The sequence below is a fragment of the Rhipicephalus microplus genome, chromosome 3 (genome assembly GCF_043290135.1).
Source record: "Rhipicephalus microplus isolate Deutch F79 chromosome 3, USDA_Rmic, whole genome shotgun sequence".
Lineage (NCBI taxonomy): Eukaryota > Metazoa > Arthropoda > Arachnida > Ixodida > Ixodidae > Rhipicephalus > Rhipicephalus microplus.
Genome location: NC_134702.1, coordinates 172,249,985 through 172,274,966, shown reverse-complemented (window position 1 = coordinate 172,274,966; position 24,982 = coordinate 172,249,985). Strand labels below are relative to the sequence as shown.

The window sequence follows — 24,982 nt, the reverse complement described above, 5'->3', positions numbered from 1 at the left end:
TCCTCCATCCGGATGTCATCACCTGCAACATCTTCCTTCCCATCTCTAACACCGCCCACGTCAGGGTGCTGTCGTGGTCACGTTCTTCGTTAAATGGTGGGTATTTCCCTCAGATGAGAGACATTTTATATCTGCCCAGGAATGGTGAGAACACACATCGGCAATTTCAACGCTTAAAACCGTTAAGAAAAAGTTCACATAGGCAGTGTTGTCCGGATGAATGCAAAGGATAAATGTGTCTCAGCAGGAATCGAACCCTATCATTATGCGTGGCAATCGCTTATTCTACCTTAGGGTCGTGCTAAGTCTTGGAAATACTTTACAAATAGACACTGATGTTCGTGAAACATGTCAATTCTGGTTGCAATACTGGCTATCAACATCAATATGAAAATCACTTATGTGCTCCCATGATACAGTCATCATGTTTGGATAACATCAATTGTAGTTAGGCGCCATGCGCTGAGGTTAATTTGTGTCGCAGTGTTGAGGGCTACCACCTTCGTGAGCCCCAGCACAAACACCAGCACTTCAGATCAGCTTACGCTTCTGGTGTTATTAATATCTATGTGTCTGTTTGCTGCCTGATGCAACTGAAAACAACTGGTAATCTAAAATGTATGCGGCTGTTTAACATATCTATGTGCATGGATTTGTACGTATATGGAGCGTCTCTTCTTTACGTCTCACTCAATAAAAAATTTAAACACATTCACCTTGCATCCACATGCTTCGCATAAGATAGATTCGCAATGTACATGGGATCTGCCAAATTTCTTCAGTAGTCTATGACAGAGACCAATGCTTGAGGCTGTAGCCACATGTCCTGGTGGGTTGTCAGTTTGTGCGTATCTATTGCAGGAAGGCTATTCACGTTTTTTGGGCTTTCCAAGCTAACTTGGTAGCAGCAAGACATCCAGGAAGCACAGACGTCTACTTCATCTGTCTATTTTAGAGCAAACAACCTGCTCACAGTGCCTAAGTGCCTACTAGTCTCATCTATCATCGCAGAAAAAAATTGCCACTGTGCCCTATGTGGATATCCAAATGCTTTGGCTATCAACCTTCTTCGTGCGGGGGGTGTCTCTTTGTATATAGCCTGGGCACGAGAACTGCCTTTGTAAACACCGAGGCTTCACCTACCGAAGCCACTTGGCAACAACGAGGCAACCAGGAAGACGCACTTAGTTTGTCTTCACATTTTAGGGCGAAGCTCCCTAAAGAAACTGTCTACCACGCAAAATTTTTTTTTTGATCGTGGTGAATATGAGAAGATCGTTTATGACATTGGTGGCAACAAGCATCCTGACGTCCTGTAAAAAAAAGGGGGAATTATAATATTAAGTTGATGCTAAATGTGGACAAAAAATGACCGCTAGAATCACCCAACAGCAATGTTGCCAGTCTGTTGGTAGGACAAGAAATCCTCACAGGGCAACTTATCTTGCTTAAAAACAAATGTTTATAACCTGATATTGTATTTTACACGCTTGAGGCAACTTTAGGATGCGCAAGAGCTCAAGTTTTGCTTTTTTTTTTTGGTCACCCTTTTACAGGTGGCACTGCCGGCGATCGCTTGCCTGCAAAATTTCGCGTCCCGATCATACAGCTAATATTGCAGCTCCCTGTTCAACCGAGGCTTGCGCACAGCATTTGACAGGAGGCCTCGTACATATGACCGCAGCAGTGACATGCCGAAAAACAAAGAGCGGATGGGCACCTGTTCTTTTATTTTTCTTCCTTTTTGAATACAATATGTTGATGGCCAAATGGCCTGTTTAACAACCTTTACAAACTAAGTTATTGAATGTTTTGTGGATTGCCATTAGATGACCTCACTTGACATCATCACATCAATGATGTCTGATCAACATTGTTACATTATAAACATCACCTCGGAAACTTTCACATTCATACTCAAGAAGTTGAGAAATATTGATAAAAAGCCAAAACTAAATCTTGGTACGTACTTATCTCCTAACAACAAAATGAAATAAATATAACACAAAAGACATAGTAATGCACAACCGAACCAAACTACGAGACCTCTCATCAAGAGGCTAATAACAAATCGCGTAGTCCTTTGTCCGTCTTGGAGGGTGGCGCTTGCGTACTGGACACCCAGTTCCAGCGTTCTAACTCGTCTGGTAATTGCTACTGTTAGATGATGAGGGCATCGTGCTATTTCCCCTCTCTTTGTTGCATAGTCTGCAGTGGTAGCTGGGAGGTATTGAGGCATTGCAACACCCACCTCGTTTAGAGCATTATTGTGCGATGTATTTGTCACATTTTCAGTGCCATCAGACTGTTCTTCTGCAAGCGAGGAGCCTAAAGAGCGAGCTAGTTCGGCATATGCATAGTCATTGTGTGGAAGGCATTCATCATTTCGTGATTGCAATGGTATTCTCGGTGATTCTGAAACATGCCAAGCCTTAACATCACGCGCTGCTAGTATTAGCTTTCACGGCAGCATTTTACAACGAGGAGACGATAAAAATAGCCCACAGACTGGGCATCGTTGACTTTGCGGTGTCCAATGGCTGCTTAAAGAGTTTTCGCCCGAGGCACGGCATCGCTTACAAGACGGTAGGCAGAGAAACCTCTCGCTATTGGAACACCTTGCGTAAGCAATAGTGTGTCTATTCGTTCCGCTATCACCTCGTTACGGCACGGCCGTTCACATAACACTGACACAAGGCAGCAAGATCTCGACAGGAGCATCACATCATCGGCTACACGTATATGTTGTAGTTGTTCTTCAGTGGTGGGGTCGACGTATGGATGGGCGGAAAAGGTGACGATACGTTCTGGAATGTTCATGACAGCACCGTACTCTCGCAAAAATTCCATACCCCAAATCAGCTCTTTACAACAGTCCAGTAAAATGACAAAAGTGGCGAGGAAGCTCGAATCACCGATTATGAGCCGAGCGGTGCATTTACCGGTTGGCGTCATTAGCTGTCCACCAACACTCCTTATGCTCGGCCCACTCCATGGCATCTTGACCTTCTTAAAGGAGCACTGACATCAAATTTACTCATGCCAAGATTTTTGCTTCAGCGAGTAGCTATAGACCCCGTAGCTGGGACTCACGACCTAAAACGCAACTGAGGGATGAATTACTATCACTTTTATTAGTTTATATTACTGGGATCTAGCACTATTAAATAACAGTGGGCAATCCCTTCGTTTTTAGCGCTGGGAGCACCAGCAGTGGCGCTACCTCGCGGTCACCTCCAGGTCACGCCACAGCTGATCACTTCTCCACAGAAAAGAGTGACGTCAGGCTCAGCTGCTCTACAAACGTTTCGTCTGCTATGTGGACCCATTCAGTCATGCTTTGTCACCTGCATTGTTGTGGTCGCCGTACGTGTCGACTCGGGTTCAATAAGATAGCCTGGAGCTTGGAATCCCTGCGATTCGCGACATCGCGAATTATTTTTGCTTAATCGACCTTTTGCAGAACAGTGATTTCGAAACGGACGCCATTCCAAGCAGCACTGCAGAGGTGCCCGAAGATGCACGTTTCATCCATGTTCGCTCGTGTGTCTTAGTCGGCGCCACGATAAGAACACTCGGATTGTACACGTCATCAATACTAAGGCATCGTCACTCAGGATGATATTTGTGGAATGTATCACACCCAACACGTAGCACTGGTGTCGAAGTCACAGGGCAGTCTATTTTCCGTTTTTTCTCTTTAGCTTTTCTATGCTGTTTGACATCAAACTAAAATAACTTCGACGCGCTGGATGCCGTTCAAATTTGGCCAAGAAGACCTATGCATACCAAGCTATCGAATGGTGGGCATATTTCGATCTTGAAATTCGATGTCAGTTCTCTTTTAAGGCGGTCGTCGAGCTCTTGTCGCATAATAGAAACGTCAGCACCAGTGTCAACCAGTGCTATTACGTAGTGGCCGTCTATAATAACGCTGAAGTCGGCACGTACAAATTCATCGGCATTAGTACTCGTGGTTGTCATCTTTGTCATCACCGTCGTCATGTCGTCTTTGTTTAGAGGCAAGGGGGTCTTTTTGGCGTCTCGGTAATTGGCAACCTTGCCCCCGGAGGTCACGGCAGTGAGTTTCCCCGGCACGGGCTTGGCGAGCGGTTTCCGACGACGTCAGCGTAACTTTGGCGATTCGAGAAAGTGTGACCTCAAGCAGGCGAGGGAGACCGCCAGCGACGACTTAGTGAAGACACTTGGTCGGTCGGCAGGTGATCAGCACCATGGTCACGAAAGTCTTCAAAATAAAATGAAGTGGGACGAGAAAAGTTTCCAAACCGGGCTTCTCTATGATGGCAGTAGCACAAGAGCTGGCCTGGTTCGCCGCAGTGGAAACAAAGCAGTCGACGGTCGGCAGTGCGCCACAAGTCGGTCCGGCATACTGGTGGTCGCCGCACAGGTTCTCGATGCCACCAAGGCAAGGTAACTGGCCGTGGCTGAAAGGGCGCCTCTTCTGGGGCTGGCAGAGAACGGCGGACGGCATCAGCATAGGTCAATGGACGTGGTTCAGGTGGTGGCACCGGTGATGGAAAGGCTTGCTATAGTTCGTGGCGCACGATTTCCGCAACAGAAGCAAGTGAAGGCTCGGTAGACGAAAGGCCGAGGGCCCGCAGCTCTTCCCGCAGGATATGCCTAATTGTTTGCCGTAGAGAGCTTTCGGAAATGGCAGCGTATTGAGCGGCGGCACCAACAGGCGTTTGGTCGGGCTGGCGGTCAAAGTGGCGGCATCGTTGCCGGAGTGCCGGCTCGATGACAGTCGCCTCTTTAATAAATTCATCCATTGCTGTTGGCGGCTTTCGCACAAGGCCGGCGAAAAGCGGTTCCTTAACTCCCCGTATCAGGTGACGAACTTTCCTAACCTCGGGCATGTCAGGGTCAGTGCGGCGAAATAGACGGGCCATATCCTCAGCGAACATGGCGACGCTTTCGTTCGGCTTTTGCACGTGGGCTTCAATCTTATGTTGTGCAAGATCCCGTCGGTCTGCACTCAAAAACGTCCAGAGAAGCTTTTGGCAGAATTTTCCCAGGTTTGTGAAGTAGGCTCCCTGCTCTCGTACCATGTGCGAGTGCTATTTCCCATTGCGAAGTAGGCACGGCCAAGTTTCTCTTGCGTGCTCCAGCGATTCACCACAGCGGTCCGCTCGAACTGGTCGAGCCGATCCTCGTCATCTTCGTACGGTTCTCTTCGAAAGACTTCGGGAACACGAGGAGGCTCAAAAATTACTTGGGAAGGAAAAGCCGTCTGGGCCGGAGGAAAATTCGCAGACGTTTAAGGGGCTGCCATGTTGGTAAGAAGAGATGCAGTCAAGAGTTCTGGACTTGGGCCTAGTAGGGCCCGGCTGAATCCGTGTACTGGAGTCGTAACAAGATGTTGAGGCTCTGGACTGGGTGTACCGTTCCGAACAACGCTTTCCTGCATCTGGTTGGAGGCCCCAGCACCTCCACCAGTGTCGCGACGTGGAGACAGAGGTGGTATTTTAAGAAGCTGAGAAAGCAGCAGCGGGTCGGGCTTTTTATTTACCGCGCGCCAGAGAGTTCCTGATCTTTCTCGTTGTTGAGGTCTGCATTAAAAGTGTGCAGATGCCCGTATGCACTGTCGCCTTCGTCTTTCTTGCAGGACCCACGTGCTTATATAGTACCGCTATAAAGTGGAAAAATGGCAGACATTTATAGTTTGAGTCTGCATATATTTTATGTGAGCTGGGGCTGTTGAGTGAAATTAACATATCTCCAGGAATTGTCATTTATTACGCCATGCAATAAAAAAAATAACACTCTCTAGCTACTTCTTCAAGGAATACACCAGGCTGGGTAGCGTTCCATAAATGATAGCTGTCGTGTCGAGTCCTCGGCTGTTTCTACCGTGCACTGTTTCTGTGCTCAAAACAAGAAAGTTATTGGGCCCCACCCTTCTTCCCTGAGTCACCGCTAGCACAATTCCATAGATCTGTCAATGCGAGCTATACCTATGAGCAACAAGCCACCGTCCTCGTTCCCTGAAAATGCCTATCTCATCATCTTTTTGTGACAGGCTTTGATCTTTGAAAGTGTTATGCCTTTGAGGGAAAATCTCTCTGCAACATTTATTGGCACTCGGCGCAGTGCCCTCCATGGGATGGTGTTTATTGAACAGTCCAAGAACAAAGTTTTGCCCCATTTACCTTCTTAATCTCTTGAGTCCAAAAGGCGCACAATTTTCTACATGTCCCACCCTTATAATTTCACAAAATTTTCTTTACTATTGTACGTAGGCACCTTTTTACAGACTGTATCATCCTTCCACAAATATTCCCATCAACGAATAACGCTCAGCTACAATTTTCAGGTTATTTGCATGAGTGTAGAAAAGTCCTAAATCAATATGTCTCGAAAGTCTCGACTGCGTACGACTATCTGTCTTTAGCGTGTCTTCCTTATTGTAAAATGAAACTCTGTGTAGTAAAAGAACAGAAAGTCTTCCGAAATGTGTTAGCCTCAAGCCCTTTCACATATGAGTACTGCTCTATCTAGCACATGTTTAACGATAATATACGCTTTCACGATAGTCTCTACTAGCAGCAACAGGCATAATACTGTCGATCTTGTTGACTTAAAGCAGCTTCGATCGGGACACACTGTCTTTTGGAATGGCATTGTAGCTGTTAAGGGGACATTGAGTGATAATCGCACCCAGGCATCACAATTACTGCGCACTTGTTTAACATGTTGGCGTCATCTTAGGTACCAAAATCCTTCAGATAGCTCGACTGAGAGTGCCTTGAAGGCCACCATGACAACAGTGTTGATGCGTGTCACTCGAATTGAGGGGTTCATAATGCTGATATTGCAGCATACATTCAGGCCAGTTGCCGTCTTCTCAAGTTTCACCTTGACGAAGGGAAAGCTGACTTCAAGGGTGACCTTGTCTTTAACTGCCTCTATAAGTTGGACATTGAAGGGCACCCTCTTCTCCGTTAGAAGATGCGTCTAGCACAACTGGTGTTTTGTCCTACCTGTTTTGCAGATTACTTCTGGCATTTCATGAGTGCTGATCTCCGCTTCATCATTTTTCTTGTGTGACCTCATACTTTTTACACAAGGTTTATTTGTTTCTTTCTTTAAAGAAATGCGAACACTGCCATGATTTTTCGCATGATTCTTCGCTGATGTCCTTGGTAGCACAACTTCTTTGCGACTACTTCGGACATCGGTGGCTTTGTTAAACCCTCTTATGTCGATATTTTTCTTCGCAAATGGCATTTCTGCAATAACACTGGTATGAAGCTCGAATCCCATTGTGATAAGTCTGAGAAACCCCCTCTTCGTAAACATCTGTTCGCAGGATGCAGGTATGACTGCTTGCATACTGTGCACCTCGCTCCTGAACGGATGGTGGACGTTGTAGAGTGCACCCCATTTTCGTGTTAAGAACGACTAACGTTCTGTCATCCAACACTCAACTGATATTTAGAATACTTTCCACAATTGATTCTATTCATTCAGAAGACCTACTCCAGCTTCGCAGATGATGCTTTGGAAAACAACGGCATCGGCGAATGGTTAACCTTCTGCATGACTGTAAAGTTTATTAGTCTGAAGAATCAATTATGTCACCACAGATGTAGGGAATTACAAGAGCTTCTATCTGCACTAAAATGTTGTCATGTTGACTCTGAAGTGTAACGCTGACAACCTTCGTACGTTGAGTAAGTTGAGGTCGCTGATCACCAAACACGCTTGTGACCGAATCCCTCTCCTGAATAGGAGTGAGCTGTAGCTTCCTGCAAACATCTTCTCGTAGGAATTTTCTTTGACTCTTGTTGTCTTAAGCATCACATGCATAATAGGTGGTTATGAAACATTTATTAACCATTAAACGGTTACAGAGAGATGATTGGGTCGGGGTCCTATTGGCCTCCTACCCTCACAGCACTAGATGGAACCCCTATTCCAGAGCTCCATTGGAAGGCAACGCCGCCCGCGCTGTTGAACCAGAGCCTCTTGGGCCTTCAGGTCTTGACAGCCGAGCAGGGCCGCCTCCCAGTTCTCTCTCGTGGAATTGGGGTTGGGGGGGATAGATGGATTAGACTGGCACGCCCAGACGATGTGAAAGGTGTCAGCCACCTCAGCACAGAACTGGCACGTGCCATCAAAGGATGAATTGAAATGTTTTAGCACCGCCGGGCACAGTACAGTATTGGTAAACAATTTTAAAAGGAGGCGCTCGTCAGCGCGATGCAGTCCCTTACAAGGGTCTGGATAGCGCCGGTGTTCCTCCTTGTAGTAATTGGTAATATCTTTGAACGAAAGGGCCGAATTGTCTGATTGAGAGTAGGCTTCCAAAGACAGGGAGGTAGCCCAGGAAGAGAGTGTGCTGGCGGCCTGATCGACCTGTTCGTTACCCTTGAGTCCTTGGTGACCGGGTGCCCAAACCAGATTTCGCGGAGTTGGATTAACGTATCGGCAGCTAGGTTCCAGTATGCGCTGAGCAAGCGGAGAAGCCCACCCTAGCTGATAGTTCCGACAGGCCCCTCGTGAGTTGGTGATGATATGTTTAGAAGAGGGATAGGTGAGAGCCAGAGCGATGGCAATCTCCTCCGCGTGTGTTGCGCTGTAGGCTTTGAAAGTGAGCCCGTTTACGGTGTTTGCGTTGTGTATGACTGCGGCCATATACCACCCCCCATGGTGCGGGCCGGCAACGTACACGTAGCACACGTGTTCCTCTTGACCAAAGTGTCGCTGCAACGCTTCCGCGCGTGCCTGGTGGCGACCACTGTGGTTTTCTTTGGACATGTTGCAGGGAAGGGGTCGGACCTGGAGGGCGCGTCTTCAAGGTTCTGGCACTCTCACCCTTTCCTCAATATAGTAATCGTGTTTGATGTGTATTCGGTCCAAAAGGGGGCAACCGGAATGGGTCTGTGCAAGGCACGTGTATTGGTTAACGAGGTGTGCTTCTCGAAGTTCCCGGTAGGTATTCACCACGCCTAGGGCCAGAAGTCTCTGGTTGGACGTGGTGATATGGAGGTCGAGAGCCCGCTTGATAACTTTACGGAGGATGACCTCGAGTTGATCATCCTCGTGTTTGCGCAGGTGCAAGTAGGGAGTCAAGTAGAGTATTCTACTCGTCACGAAAGCATGGGCAAGCCGCATTGCATCCCTGCTTCGTAATCCGCCCCACTTGTTGGAGACCCGGCGGACCATACGCCCCACCTGGTCTCCCACCGTGCGAAGTTTGGCTATTGTGGTGTCGGCCTTGCGTTGGTAGTGTATGAAGAGACCAAGGACGCCAATCTCCTTGGCCTCACAGATCGGTCCCGAGGGAAGATTGATATGGAGCTGAGTTGTGTCCTCAGGGGAGGGACGTACGTGCACAAATTCTGACTTAGCCAAGGCACACTGGAGTCCACAGTAGGTTGCGTAGTCGTCGACTACAGTCGCTGCTGCTTGCAGGCATGACTCCATGTGACCCAGGTTACCTTGCGTGGCCTAACTCACGCGTTTGATGTCCGCAGGTCGTTTCAGGTACCCATCAGTGGCTGTAGATAGATGCGCCATTGAAGAGAGTGCGGAAGCCTTGAGCCTGTCCATGTAATGCTCAAGCAAGGTGGAAGCTCTGGTAGCAGCTTAGTCATATTTCATGGCGAAATCGGAGCCTTGTGCCACTTGCCCGTCTGTCAGGAAGGCTTCCAGCTTGGCGTTCCATGTGGCTAACTCTTTAACCAGCTGTGAAGGACGTGAAACGTCCAGAGGTCAAACTGTGTAGACTGGATTAGCTTGTTCATTGTTCATCTGATTGACAATCGTCATAGTCTGGGCTCGACGAGGCACCCGCTTGTTTTTGGCACACTTCGGGATCGTCTGGCAGTAGTAAGACGTCCCACATCTGAAGCAACAGTTCCCAGGACATGAAGGCAGTGTTCTCAAGTCCACGGCACCAAAACGATGTGGGAAAATCTTGCAAAGTAATTTTGATGATCTGGGTTACTTAAGAGGACTACAGCGGCACCAGTATCTACAATAAGAGGAAGCATATTTCCTTTAAATGTTCTTTGGACTACAGGCTCCTTATGCATTGTGGCAATCGTACGCCAAGAATATGTGGTGAATTCAGGACGATATGTTCTCCAGCGATGGAGACTTCGGTTTGGGACGCTCCAACTTCTGCGAATAGTTTTCGATGACAAACAATCTCAAAAGTACAAATTGCCCACGTTTGTGACACTGTTGTCTGCGGGTGTGATAGTTTCTTGCATTTGGTTTGTGCTTCAAGGAGCCAAAACAATAGCAAAACGATCAACGACCGTTACCGTGGTTGCTTCCTGCACCTTCTTCTGCTGCACGGACGCAGTGGCCCGAGCCCGCTGCTGCATAGTTGTGTAGAACACTATCTGGCTTACGAACGGGCGCACAAATCCGGAAGTTGCTTGAAGAAAGAACTGCTGATCTAGCGTTCGATTTCACATTGCGGATTGGTCAATGCATTGGACTGGTGCTCCATCATAAACTGTGTTAGCTTGCTGTGTTGCTTCCATAGCTTTGCCGATTTCTTCAGCCTTGGCCAACGTAAGTCTTCGGCCGGCATTCAAGAAGTGCTCACGCAACGCTGTGTTGGAGACTCCTTCAACGAGTTGATCACAGATGTGTTCATGGAAAGTTGAAGCAACTTCGAAGTCAATAGCTAGTGTTATCAGTTGAATCACATACTTGGTTAAAGGATCACCCTGCAGTTGAAGCCTCTTGCTCAATTATTAAATTCGTTGTATCCATGAAAAGCTAGTCTAAGCCCTTCAGTAACTCGGTGTACTCATCTGAGTCTCCATGCGATGCACAGAGGTCTAAACTGGTTCAGTAGAAACTTGAGGTTGTGGGGCGTCCCTAGTGAAGCTGACTACTGTTGTTTGTTTGACTTCTTCGTTGTTGAGGTACAGACGCTGTCTCTCCCCTCCGAGTGATTTCAGGAGAGGAGTTGCCTTTGGCTCTGCTGACCTGTGCATCCTCGGACCGACACAAGGTACACCTAGAAAAGCTTCGGTCATCATTTATATGGCCTTGGAGGAGTACCAGGTGCAGATAAAAATGGTGCCACAGCTGTGACTGACATCCTTTTGGAAGATTCGCAAGTGGCGCACACAGTAAACTGCAATCATGGCATATGCAAACATAACTGTAACATTCCTCTCACAAGCTTTTTCTCGAAGCCATTTTCTTGTATCACGATCATGTAGCTATGATCGCACCCGGTCGTCATGAGGCTCGCGCGCAATGTTTGATGGGAGCCCTCGAACACGTGACCACATCAGTCAGACGCCGATGAACAAAGAGCGCGAGGTCCTTTTTCCTTTCATTCTTCTTCGTTTTTAGAATACACAATGTTGTTGGCTGAATAGCTTGTTTCTTACAGATACAGTTGTCAGACGTTGGGTACAGATACAATTATCAGAGAAGGCCAGCTTCTAGAGTCTTCAACATAAAGAACAAACAATTTTTAAATATTTTTTTGCCGTCTGTATTGGTGCACTGCTCAATAGCGTCCCAACATGGCATCTGTAGAACTGTCCAAATCCGTCAAGTTTCTGCTCCACTACTCCTTTTCGTCTTTCAGTTCATGCTAGGCACAATTCCAACAAACACACTTCATTGGAAGCATGCACCTCCCCTCCTCTGCTGTCTTGCATTTCATTCGTAACCGAAGAAGGGTGCCCTGTACAAATTATGTCCGGTTATCTTTCACGTACCGTAAAGGAAGAGTGTCCTGAATCGAGATTTTACAGCATACATAACTACAAAGATATTCTTGCAAATATTTTCAGCACTACAGCGGCCGCTCAACCATTTTAATCTTTATCTTCAATTTCAACGAAGTAGATTCACATGAACGTATTTTAGAAGGACTGAAATCTGGGCTAGTTGTTGGCAGTACTTGAATATATTTTAAGACTGTGCACGATTACGAGCGCGAAATAGAAGAAAGGACAAGCCGTAGCACTCAGATGAGCTTTTTTCAATATGGCATACTATTCTGAAAGGCATCTTCACTGAAACTTCATGCAGAGGTATGTAATTGGCTTGAGTTGTGACATCCAGTGCAAACAAGATGGTCATGAATAAAAGAGACGCACGAGGGGTGTGCCAAACGTGGAAGCGCGGAGATCGTGTGCGAGGACAAAAAGAGTCACCTGAGAGCATGTGCACCAGCCACGTAAACGCAAGAGGTTTGTTGAAAAAAGGCTCATGGCACGCTACCTGGGCCTTGAGGAAGTCCCGGAGGATGAGCTGGCACTGTGTGTTGAAGCGCCAAGCTGCGAAGACATGGGAAACGAGCGTCGCTACCACAATGGAAGCAGTATAGGCCTTGTAGGCAGTGCCACCGCGGCAGCTGCTAACGAAATGTCCCTGTTCGCTCTGCACAATCCTGCTTGGCCGCACCAGATTGGCAATGATCCCTACCAGTGAATTCATCTGTATGCGGGGAAACAAGAAAAGTTGACTTCCATCTGCTGTTATTGCATATTTAGATGTCATAATAGCTCTAAGTAAGAACACGTAACTGTGGAACGAGCAATTTTATCATTACTCCCTAGAAATAGCACAGGGCCGATAGGCGAAAATGTTGAATAGCAGCTGTCAGGAGAAAACGCTGCCTGTTGGCACAGTTGCGTCCACATTTCCTCATGTCACTATGGCAAAGCCAGGGGAGATCACAACCCATTCACGCCTCCCATCCCCATAATCTAAAATTGTGCATGCGCAATATACACATACAAAAGCATGCACGAGCGCACATGAGTACGGTTGAACCTCCACTGAAAGAATATTCTGCCTGTGCTACTGTTCCAAGTAGTATTAACACATTCTTGGCTCCTCTGTTTGTTTTATTATTGTTGGCCCCAATGGAGATTGGTGGCAGCCAGTGCGATGTAAAATAGTACCCATTTTGTCGGCTGCACACATCGGTTGGGCTCCTTAGGATCGGCTTTATAATGGTTTGACCTAAACGAAGAACACAGTGTATATTGAGAAATATATTTTTGCTAGACGTTAACCGTACACTCAAAACTGACTGATGAGACTTTTCTTTTTCTGTCGAGCGTTGGTCGGCAGTTTCTGCTAAGCCCACGGCTGGTCACTAGATGATGTGTGTTGGCGGTGCGCTGATAACTACAGGTTTACCCGCTCAATTTAATCCAAGTGCCAGCCAAATTAATCTAGGCGCCAGTCAATTTAATCCAGCCGCCACTCAAATTAATCCAGGTGCCATTCATTTTAATCCAAGTGCCACTGAAATTAATCCAACCGCCAGCCGATTTAATTCGGACGCCAGCGAACTTAATCCTGATGACATTGTGACTTCAAAACGACCCAGAATTTTCGGGAATGCGTGGAGTGAATAGCTTTGGAGTGAATTTAACAGGGAAAAACCATGAATGAGTCACTAGTGACTCAATGTGACTCGCGCGACTTTATCACACCTATCACCCGCGTAAGCTCTATTCACACCTTCGACCTGCATATCAAAGGAAACGCCGTCCACACAGTTATAACTTGGTACTTATTAACCAGGCCAATGATCTCATCACGAGTGACTTAGGTGACGTCATCACGCATATCACCCACGCACGCACTGTCTTAACCTTCCGTCATGCATATCAAACGAAACGTCTTTGAAAGGGCAGGAGCTTGATACCTAAAACTCGGCCAAGCCATTGGATCACCATTGACTCAGGGGACGTCATCACCCATATCACCCGCGCACGTAATTTACTCGCCTGCCGACATGCATAGCAAACGAAACGTCTTTAAGAGAGCAGTAACGTGTTACCTATGACTCGGCCAACTGACTTGATCACTAGTGACTCAGGTGACGTCATCACGCCTATCACCCACACACGCAATGTCTAACCTGCCATCATGTGTATTAGCCGAAACGTCTTTGAGAGGGTAATAACTTGAACGCTGTCAATCGGCCTAGTGACGTGACTTGGGTGACGTCATCGCACCTGACAGCCACGCACGCAGTGTCTAACCTGACTTCATATATATCAAACGAAACGTCTTTGAGAGAGTAATAACTTCAACGCTGTCACTAGGCCCAGCAACGTCATCTCGCCTAAGACTCACGCAAGCGCTCTCTAATGTGCCTTCATGCATATCAAACAAAACGTCTTTGAGAGGGTTTGACATTCATCTCATGGGTGTGCGCCCCAACATAATGAAGGTGATAGTATGGTCCTGCATATGTCAAAGTAGTAGGTGACACTGCGAGAACTATTGGAGACAACGTGTGCAATTTGTGCAAGCAGTTGCCTAAATAGAAGCATGAATGTTGATAAAAATGCTAGAACACACAGACAAAATCTATTTGCCTTATTTATTTAATTTCATATCGAGAGAGACGCGAGACCAAGGTGCCGCCATTTTGTTTGCGTTGGTGTTCTCGCAGTTCTCGCATCGTGTGGGTGCCAGCATTCACAACGCTGGGCGTGGTTTTGGTGCGTCGTCCCTTACAGAAGTTGCAGCAATGTGACACTGTGTATTGGGGTAAGGATACGTTATCCAAGCCAGCCTCTCAAAACGTGCGCGCAGATAAGGATCTATCCACCAAAAACTCGCAGTACAATACAAAAGAACATCGAGACGGCAGAACACCGCTTGCGCGCACGGGCTGACAAGGGCATCTCATGCGAGTGTAGCTTACGCGCGCATGACGTGCTCATGCACGACGTGTGATGCTCCAGCTCCGAGTGACTCTGATACCAATAGCGGGGAAGGAATTGGACTTGCGAAGTCTACATAGTTAGTGGCGAAAGTTTCAAGCTCACCTCCTCAGATCATGCGTTCACAGCTTCTAATGATCAAATTAAATAATTCTAGTGATACAAAGCTTTTCATAGGGCAGGCGACATTTTCCACTGCCTAAGTAAAAATTTTCAGATGACCTAGTGAAGCACCACATGTACATGACAAATAAAACTAAAGCTATATAGATACTGCTTTTTTTTATCTGCACTTTACTTCCCCTGATGACTCTGCACAGTTTCGCATTCATTCTTCATCTTCCTGCCGCTGCACAGAAGCACCTCCTGCGCCCTACGCATCCGAGCAGACTCTGGAAAGAGGCTGAGCAGACGACGCGACATGGATGGTATACATGTGTAGAGGCTAATCGACCTTCCTTTTGGCTAAAATGCTTTCTGGGCTTGACAGTTCTAAATGTAACTCGTGAAATAAAGTGTAGTTTGCACCCCACAGTGTTCCGAAATCTCTATTTTGACGGGTAAAATGAATACCAGGCTCCAGCGGTACTTGAAACCGAAATTTCAGGTTAAATAGTGTTTATGTAGGCATCCATTTTGAAAACAGGCATTTACAGGCACCTATACGAATTGAGGCTACAACGTCCGAAATAGGCATATATAGGCACTACAAAGCACTATAAAAGCTCTCCTTGCCCTCTAATTTGTGCTCATGTGTCGAAATGACACGATAGGAGCGCAAGAAACGAAACAGACATTTGCATATAATCCAGATCCTAGTCATAACACTGTATATCCGTAATCAAACATAACACGCATGGTCTGGGTGCTCTAAAACTTGCTAAAAAAAAGATTTCTCTACCACTCCTTTGGCCCAACTAATATTTCATCTGGTTATCTATTAAAACAAATCCGTTGTAATAGAGGGCACTCCCCATACTTGAGATACATACTATTGCTATTTGCAAGTGATCATTTGCTGATGCGCCATTGAATGCTGTGCCTGACTCATGCCTTCCCTTCTACACTCTACGCCACGCCGTTTCTTATAGGTTAGTGTGCTTGGAATAAGCGTGCCTGTTTAGTGTAGAACGCCTGTCCGTTCACAGCAGTGCGGCCTGGCTGCCCGCATTTTCAAGGCATACTTCGAAACACGAGAAGCAACAAAAAAGCCGCCTACATCTTCCCACACGACGAGCTGGAGTAAATGCATCACAGAGAGGTCAGGGTATCGGTTGAATGTTGTGTAATTGAGTATTGTTTGGAAAATGCTTAATTGTCATTTCGCCTTAATTATTCCTATTTATTGAATGAAGGAGAACTGTTGCCCTCAATGAGTGAAGGTACGCTGATGTTGGTTTGTACCCCACTGCTGCTTGAAGGTACTGTTGCTTCCATCACATCTACTCGAGTCAAGAAAAGCGTCAAGTCAAACAAAAGCCATGTAAAGACGCCTTTGACTGAATCCAGTCGGTTGACCGAGTCATAAATATGACATTATTGCTCTCTCACAGACGTTTTGTTCGATATGCATGAAGACAGGTTAGGACAGCGCATGCGTGTGTGACAGACGTGATGACGTCACACGAGTCACTAGTAATCACGTCGCTAGGCTTAGTGAGAGCATTCAAGTTATTACTCTCTCAAAAACGTTTCGTTTGATATGCATGAAGGCAGGTTACAGAGTGCTTGCGTGGGTGTTAGGCGTGATGGCGTCACGCGAGTCACTAGTGATCACGTCACTAGGCCAAGTGACAGCGTTCGAGTTATTACACTCTCAAAGGCGTTTCGTTTGATATGCATGAAGACAGGTTAGGACACCACGTGCGTGCGTGATAGGCGTGTTGACGTCACGTGAGTCACTAGTGATGACGTCACTAGGCCTAGTGACAGCGTCCAAGCTATTACCCTTTCAAAGACGTTTTGTTTGATATGCATAAAGGCACATTAGAGAGTGCTTGCGTGAGACTTAGGCAAGATGACATCACGCTAGTCACTAGTGATGACGTCACTGGGCCTAGTGACAGCGTTCAAGTTATTACTCTCTCAAAGACGTTTCGTTTGTTATGTATGAAGACAGGCTCGGACACTGCGTGTGTGTGTGATAGGCATGATGACGTCACGTGAGTCACTACTGATGACGTCACTAGGCTCAGTGACAACGTTCAAGTTATTACCCTCTCAAAGACGTTTTGTTTGATATGCATGAAGGCACATTAGAGAGCGCTTGCGTGAGTCTTAGGCGAGATGACGTCACGTGAGTCACTAGTGATGACGTCACTGGGCCTAGTGACAGCGTTGAAGTTATTACTCTCTCAAAGTCATTTCGTTTGATATATATGAAGTCAGGTTAGACACTGCGTGCGTAGCTGTCAGGCGCGATGATGTCACCCGAGCCACTAGTGATGACGTCACTAGGCCGATTGACAGCGTTCAAGTTATTACCCTCTCAAAGACGTTTCGACTAATACACATGATGGCAGGTTAGACATTGCATGTGTGGGTGATAGGCGTGATGACGTCACCTGAATCTCTAGTGATCAAGTCAGTTGGCCGAGTCATAGGTAACACGTTATTGCTCTCTTAAAGACGTTTCGTTTGGTATGCATGTCGGCAGGCGAGTAAATTACGTGCGCGGGTGATATGGGTGATGACGTCCCCTGAGTCAATGGTGATCCATGGCTTGGCAGAGTTTTAGGTATCAAGCTCCTGCCCTTTCAAAGACGTTTCATTTGATATGCATGACGGAAGGTTAAGACAGTGCGTGCGTGGGTGATATGTGTGATGACGTCACCTAAGTCACTCGTGATGAGATCATCGGCCTGGTTATTGAGTATCAAGTTATTACTGTGTGGACGGCGTTTCCTTTGATATGCATGTCGAAGGTGTGAATAGAGCTTACGCGGGTGATAGGTGTGATAAAGTCGCGCGAGTCACATTGAGTCACTAGTGACTCATTCATGGTTTTTTCCTGTTAAATTCACTCCAAAGCTATTCACTCCACGCATTCCCAAAAATTCTGGGTCGTTTTGAAGTCACAATGTCATCAGGATTAAATTCGCTGGCGTTCGGATTAAATCGGCTGGCGGTTGGATTAATTTCCGTGGCACTTAGATTAAATTGAATGGCATCTGGATTAATTTGAGTGGTGGCTGGATTAAATGGACTGGCACCTAGACTAATTTGGCTGGCGCTTGGATTAAATTGAGCGGGAAAACCTGTAGTAGAAGAAAAGTACACAGTCCTTTTATGCCTGTAGAGACATAAGTGTTTTCAAACAATCCAGACAATGAAATAATGCCTGCTGAACTGCACACGCCTAGGCCTGTTCAGTATAAAAATACAATCTGAAGAGGATCTCGTAACACGTACTCTGCCACCGTTTAGTCACTAATGCTCTCAATTAGCACATTAACATAGCTAGAAAACAAAGCGATGGGCACTTCATGCGGTTTCTGTTCTTTCATTACTGTTAGTGTGTCATTTCAACTATATTATTTCTTTCTGCCAATTTGCAACGATAATAGGACAAGCGATGTGCCAAGCTGCCGATATAAGTATCTTCTATCGCTTGCCAAGAGAAAAAGTGTATTGATCTCTACGCTCATTTGCACAACACCCTTTCGGAAGATTTCCATCGGACTGACAGCACTGAAGAGTTCCTTCACTCAATAAACATGATTAGCGGCGTACAAGTTACCACCATGAAGCAAACTACTTCGTCTTAAATATCCCTCAAAGTTTTTTTTTTCTGGCCGTAGCCACGAAATAGCAAGTGAGACTTGTTTGGCGTGGCCATTGTCACGAGCCGGCTTTTGCCGCACACAACGCCAAGCTATGGGCCGAGAAGGGAATAAGGACAAAAGGCTTAATCTTGCCACATTGGCGCTGTGCACTACGAGAGCGGTGGCGCCATCAAGTGAGTGCAATAGGCCTATAGCCACATAGTTCTGAGGGGTGTCAGCGTTAGAGGCCTGGGAAGTGGCTGTTGACCTCCCAGGTTCCGAGTGAGGCTGCCCAGACTTGCCGTACCTTTGCACAGCAGTTTCTAGGCGACTTGCAGCTCCCGCACTTTGCGGCAAGATGGCAACAGCCCACACCAGTCAGCAGAACGGACTTGCTATCGAGGGAGTCCATGGCAAGGCTAAGCCTAGCTTAGCGAGGCCGAAAAAGACAATTAAGTCTGGGACACGGGTGACCACGACGAGCGGCTCATTCCAGCGGGACCTATCGACAGTGACAGTGAGACATTGAGGAGAAAGTCAACGACGTACTTGGCGAACCTCAACATGCCATCGGAGAGAATCCGACGTGAACCGTGAGATTGTTCGATGCTTGAGATGCCATATTGGATTAGGACCAGTGGCTATGGGGCAAAGAACAGATTTAGACTGGTTTGCAGACTATTTTGCTTTTACTGTTATTGGGGTAATTTTGTGGTGATGAGTGTTGGTTTCGTTTTTGCTTTCGATTTCTTGCCTTTTAGCTTTCGGGTTATGAAGTTGGCAAACCTCAACATGGCATCGGAAGGAAGCGGACGTGAACCATGAGATTGTTCGATGCTTGAGATGCCCTATTGGATTAGGATCAGTGGCTATGGGGCAAAGAACAGATTTAGACTGGTTGGTAGAGTATTTTGCTTTTACTGCTATTGGGATAATTTTGTGGTGATGAGTGTTGGTTTCGTTTTCGATTTCGATTTCCTTGCCTTTTAGCTTTTGGGTTATGAAGCGTTTGTTATTTGTGTCACGTTCGTCTCGCGACTCTTTCAATTCCAATCGATCTAAGCACTCTCAAGATGAGTTCATGACAAATTAATTGGGGAGCCTGCCAGGATCACAGTAAGCTTGCCAATTATTCTGGCAGGCTCGCCAATTAAATGCCATGTATATTGATCTCGGGAGTGTTTGTGAAGAGTGGATTTGAGAGAAAGATGCGAGTGTGCCAAGACAAACATACTTCATCACACCAGACAGACAAAACCAATTCACAGAATTCGCGTTACAGCACTCAATAACAATAACACTAAAAAAAATTGCCCGCAGCTTCCCTCGGGGGAACACTGAGGAGGATGCGGACCATATAACTGGTTAACGGGGTGTTAAAGTGCGACTTACTTGGGTCGATGGCTAAGTTGGTTAACGTGGTTGTGAAATGGGGTGTTAAATTGCGACTTACTTGGGTCGATGGCTAAATTGGTTAACGTGGTTGTAGGAGGGGGTGTTAAATGAGTGAACACGTACACACGTATGCGAAAGGGCGGCGCTGGTCGAAGGGACGTCGATCATTGTGTTTGTGGATTCGTTGGAATTCATTTCACCGCGACCTTGGACGTCGATGCGCCGTACAAACCAACCGACGAGCGGCAACTGAGCGAGCGAGCGCCGACCTTGAGTATATATATAGCACGACACGACGGCTCATGCACTGTCAGCTGTTGAATGTTCTCGAAGCGCGACGCCACATGCGCGTCCACTGGAGAATCAGGAGAATTGTAGATGTCGAACGCGGTGTGTAGAGGAGGAAGGGTGCACAGATGGTGGAGGAGTGAAGCGCGCGCGGTGTGTAGAGGAGGAAGGGATGCACAGATGGTGGAAGAGTGGGCGACGGCGCGACGGCGCATGCGCGCGCGTCAGCTGTCGAATGTTCGAGAAGCGGTGCGGACGGCGCACTACAAGGCGCGAGTATAAGATGCTCCGCATCTAAAAATCTTATACAATATTTCAACAACCAATAACTCAATAACTGCTGACCCGCAGGTCGCGGGATCGAATCGGGGCAGCGGCATTTTCGATGGAGACAGAAATGTAGACACGTGTGCTCACATTTGGGTGCACGTTAAAGAACCCCAGGTGGTCCGAATTTCCGGAGCCTTTCACTACAGCGTCTCTCATGATCATATGGCAGTTTCGGGACGTTAAACCCCACATATTAATCAATAACTCAATAACAATCTGCCTACATGGGCGAACCCAAACTGGCTGTAGATTAGTTCCAATCTATTGTTAGCCCTAGCTGCTAGCCCTAAGCTAACATGGCGTCAACAATGGAACATTGTTAGAGATTGTTGCGTCGTGACTCGTTGCCCCTTGTGGCGTCGACGTTTTGTCGAGTCCCTGCTCTATTTCTTTACGGTCGCCGTAAGTTGCTCCGGCCGTACAAACCGTTCGTTCTCATTGCCAGTGTCTCAGTCTTTGTCTTAATTTCCAGCCTCGCGAGGCCCTGCTCGTCAAGGGATCCCCCCTTGACGCATCCACTCGGCTGACTGGTGTGGGCTGCTCTCTTTCTGATGAGATGTGGGGAAGCTGCAAGTCCACTAGAAACGGCTGGGCAGGATGCGGCAAGTTTGGGCAGCCTCACTGAGGACCATCTCCAAGGTCGACGGCCATTTCCCGGGTCCCTTCACGCCAACATCCTAAGAATCGGGGGGTCATGCTGCTCCTGTCGCTGTAGCGACGCTCGTTTTCCCGTCTTCGCATCTCGGCATCCCAACAAAGAGTGCCAGCTTATCCTTCAGGATTTTTTCTTCACGGCCCGCGTCTCGTGCCAGGAGCCTTTTTCTGACCAATCTCTTGCATTTACGTGGCTGGTGCGCAAGCTCTCCAATGACTCTTCTCTCCTCGTGCATCGTCGCCGCGCTTCCACGTTCGGCACGTGCCTTGTGCTCTCCTTTACTCATGGCAAAAACACGGACGAGAGAAAAAAAACGATGACAGAAGCACTGTGTCAGTGCTTTCAACGATTCAGCGCTTTTGTTGTCGTCTTCATATTCCCTTCGTGTTTTGTTTACGCTGGACGTCATGATCATTTTTCAACTCACCTAATTCATGACTGGTTTGACTTTTGGAATGACATTGACAGTGCTGGCTGTGGCATTGGAAATAGATTAGGCAAATATAAAAGAGTATAATTGGTTTCATTCCATTTTTAAGAGATATTTAAGAATAATTCATTTTCAAAAGTTACAATAAGTTCCTATATTTATGTGTATACATCAGTAACTCGTTTTTTTTGTGCACTATTTCAGATTCTTGGATGGTTGTTTTCTGGAGGCACAACTATCCTATACACGTCAAAACCAAATTATAGTAGCGAAAGAGATCAGGTAAGGTGCTTTCATTTTTTTTCTTGGAATAATATTTTGCATTACCACTTGTAAAAGACAAGCAAATTTATTTCAGGACGACTTTGTAGCAGAGGAAGTTCTTAAAGTAGCACCAGGTCTGGCTTGTGATTTGGGACAAGCTGTCGAAACATCACCAGAGCCAGCGTGTGAAACAAACGATGGTACAGAGAAATCGGTTCAAGTGCAGCTACTTATGCACCATGAAGGATCCCAAACGGACGAAAAGATAATTCTATCGTCAACTGCTATGCAAACAGAACCATACACTTGTTCTTCAGGTATGTATGCGCGTTTCTCATCAGATTTTATGAAAAATTCAGTTTGGCCGCAAAGGTGCCACAGCGGCATTTCAAATTGTTGCATAAAGTGTGGGTAGCAACTCAATGCTTTTTTGTCCGACCAGTCACTGTCGTTCAGAAGGCTGACGTAACAGAATACCGTTGTTACAGCGAGCAAAGGAATTTTCGTGTTGCCTGTCACTTCACTGCATTGTAATTGATGAGATCGCAGCAAGTACTCTGCGTACAAAGCTATGAAATGCCTCTTGATTTATTTGGAGACAGCACGCAACCCAGCGTTGCCGTCATTTAGTAACAGGGGTCCAACAGCTGTGCGAATTGCACCAATTTGATACAATTTTTTATTGTTGTGCCGAGCTGCGCCAAAACCATGACATTTGCTGAAATTTCACCACACTGTGCCCAAATGCCCTGACAGCCTCAAAATTTTCTTAGGTGCGCTAATCTCGGCGAGGAATTAAGGCCATGTCGACTACATGCAGTTTGCACCATCCATCAAAGCACGCAGACTTCAACTGGAGTGCCGAAAATGTACTTGTAATATGACGCGATAAAGTAAAAACGCTGTGCGCCCATTAGTGTGTTGACTGCAGCGGATACCTATCAGGGGTGTGATGGAACTTGAAGGCAAAAATGCATTGCTGTAGCCAGACATGCTTCGCTGCAAATATGAATTTCCTAGCGTGGAAACGCTGCTATGGTTTGTTAAAAACTAAAGCTGGAAACGTATGCTGCTTTTCCTGCGCGCGAACTAGCTCTACGTGCTGCGAATGCCGACATTGCCAGCGACAACGTCAATTGCCTTAGCAGTGGCACATTAAACCTATTTTTTTGTTTTAAAGTTGCGTCGTACGGCCGCGGTACTCGTGATAGATATTCGGTACCATCGCTGGGCCAGCGAGTGCGGGCCGTAGTTACTTTACCTGGTCAAATGCGCTTCGCAAGGGAACGAACCGGCATTTAACCACCTGTTGAAAGAATAAAAAAGGTGAAAGGTGGGGAGGAGGTGTAGCGGTTAGAAAATTTCTTGACTTTGGTTCTTACCCGTGCAGAGAATGGGGCTTAAGCCCCTTTCGCCGCAGTACACTGGTGCCCTGTGGAAAAGCGAATTGAGATTTGAAAAGCGCTGTTAGCACTTGTCACGAGGCGCTGCACATTTTTAAAGGTTACTCATGCGTTAGTACCAACGTTTTTAGATACTGTCTGTTGGGTAAGCGTGCGCGGTCGCAGCGGCGAGGAGCGGTCTCCTCTTATATCTCACGGAGCAGCGGCACTGCTGTCACTTTGGTATTGGTGAAGGAGCGTCGTCTGCTACCTCTGCATGCGAAACAGCGGGAAATTAGTTTTCGAATACAGGGTTTAGCTAAAGTAGCTAGATGAGGGCCGAATGAATACTACTTAGTGATAAATAAGGGCCGCGCCTGTACATAAGACTTGTATGATTCTTTCTTTGCCTGCAATGACAGAGTGGTGTGGCCAGCGGGTGGCACACTGGGCCTGCACCATTCTTCTCCTCCTCCCCACAACCCAATTTCCCCCTATTGTTTACAAAGCAAAAAGTGACACTTGACTCTTTTGTCTCTCTGGCACCCTCTTCAGGTCAAAGTGGTGTCCCCCGACGAAAAATTCTGCCTTGTCCTCTGCAATAAATAGGCCATATATGCGACTTCAGGTTATGGACGATTCTAGGTGAACGAGCCTGTTGTAATTACGCATCGTATAAATTGCTCATAAGAACACATGGAGAAATAGCTGTAGTTCTTTTTGAACAGCTAAGGAAAAATAGACAGGCCACATGCGTAGTCTTGTGCAAATTCGCACTGCAATCCTGCTGTGTTTTAATGGTGAGCTTGCAAGCCTCACATCTGGCGCAGCTGACATAAAAGGTATAATTTTTATGTGAAGTTGCGTTTCATACACAAAACTCCTTGGACTGTAGCTGAAGTTATTCGAGGAGTTTGGAGGAGGGCTTTCAATGTGATGGAAAAATAATTTTAAAAAGAAATAGAATGCAGTATAATAGATGACATACAGCCAGTATTTAAAATAACTTTTATTTAAAAAAGCTCTTCGCAATTTGTATTTTACACGTGACACAACGATCAAGCATGCTTGAGTGAATTAGAAGTAGGATAACAAACATGCCGACCTGTAGCGCACAGGGCTGTCGGAAGTATAGCTATGCCTCCGAGGAAAACACTTGCGATCAGCGGCACTTCTTCAAACTCCAAATAACCATGCAGTTCTCAAGGCTTGGGCTGCAACTATTTCATGAGAAGCCTTCTAGGGGACAGTCAAGATCTACATTTCGAATCTGAAGACCTAATCTCTTGCTGCGAGCACAAAGTAAGTAGAAACGTTGTCTAATTTCCACATGTTAGATCGGCACTTGAGCCCAGTAATATTCCTAGAATTTTTTTGAAAATTCCTGCACACTAGTCTAAATCAGCAGCATTAAAGCGTAGAATGAAACCCCCAAAACTACAAGAAACCTCGAATTTCCAGGGCCATGCGTCGGTAACTGGTTTCAATGTGCCTGACATTAACATGGAGTACAGTGATGTTTACGAAGCTACTGGCATCCACTCCGATCCAAAGTTATGTCCAGAGGTAGCAGCTCAGTTGCCTATAGTACACGACCAGGGAAAGTTCCAATCCAGGAATGTTGAGCTTATCCAGGTGAAGTTTCTTTTTTTCAAAGTTATTTAAAACAAAGGTGAATCGAAATCGACAAGGCAGTGGTGGTAACAAAAGACTTCACCCTTGTCCTCAGTTGTAGAGGGAAGCTTGTTCCCTCGTGTGCATACAACGAACGT

The 24,982-nt window shown here is 46.6% G+C and overlaps 1 protein-coding gene across 4 annotated transcripts in view; it reads left to right on the top strand.

The window, feature by feature from the left end:
- LOC119167543 (uncharacterized) overlaps positions 1 to 24,982 on the top strand; it is a 105,190-nt gene that overhangs the window by 11,806 nt on the left and 68,402 nt on the right. For all 4 annotated transcript variants that reach the window (XM_075887692.1, XM_037419046.2, XM_037419043.2 and 1 more), the window contains exons 2-3: positions 21,769 to 21,846; positions 21,923 to 22,145. In XM_075887692.1, the coding sequence (XP_075743807.1) occupies positions 21,769 to 21,846; positions 21,923 to 22,145 (301 nt within the window). The remainder of the gene's footprint in view (positions 1 to 21,768; positions 21,847 to 21,922; positions 22,146 to 24,982) is intronic.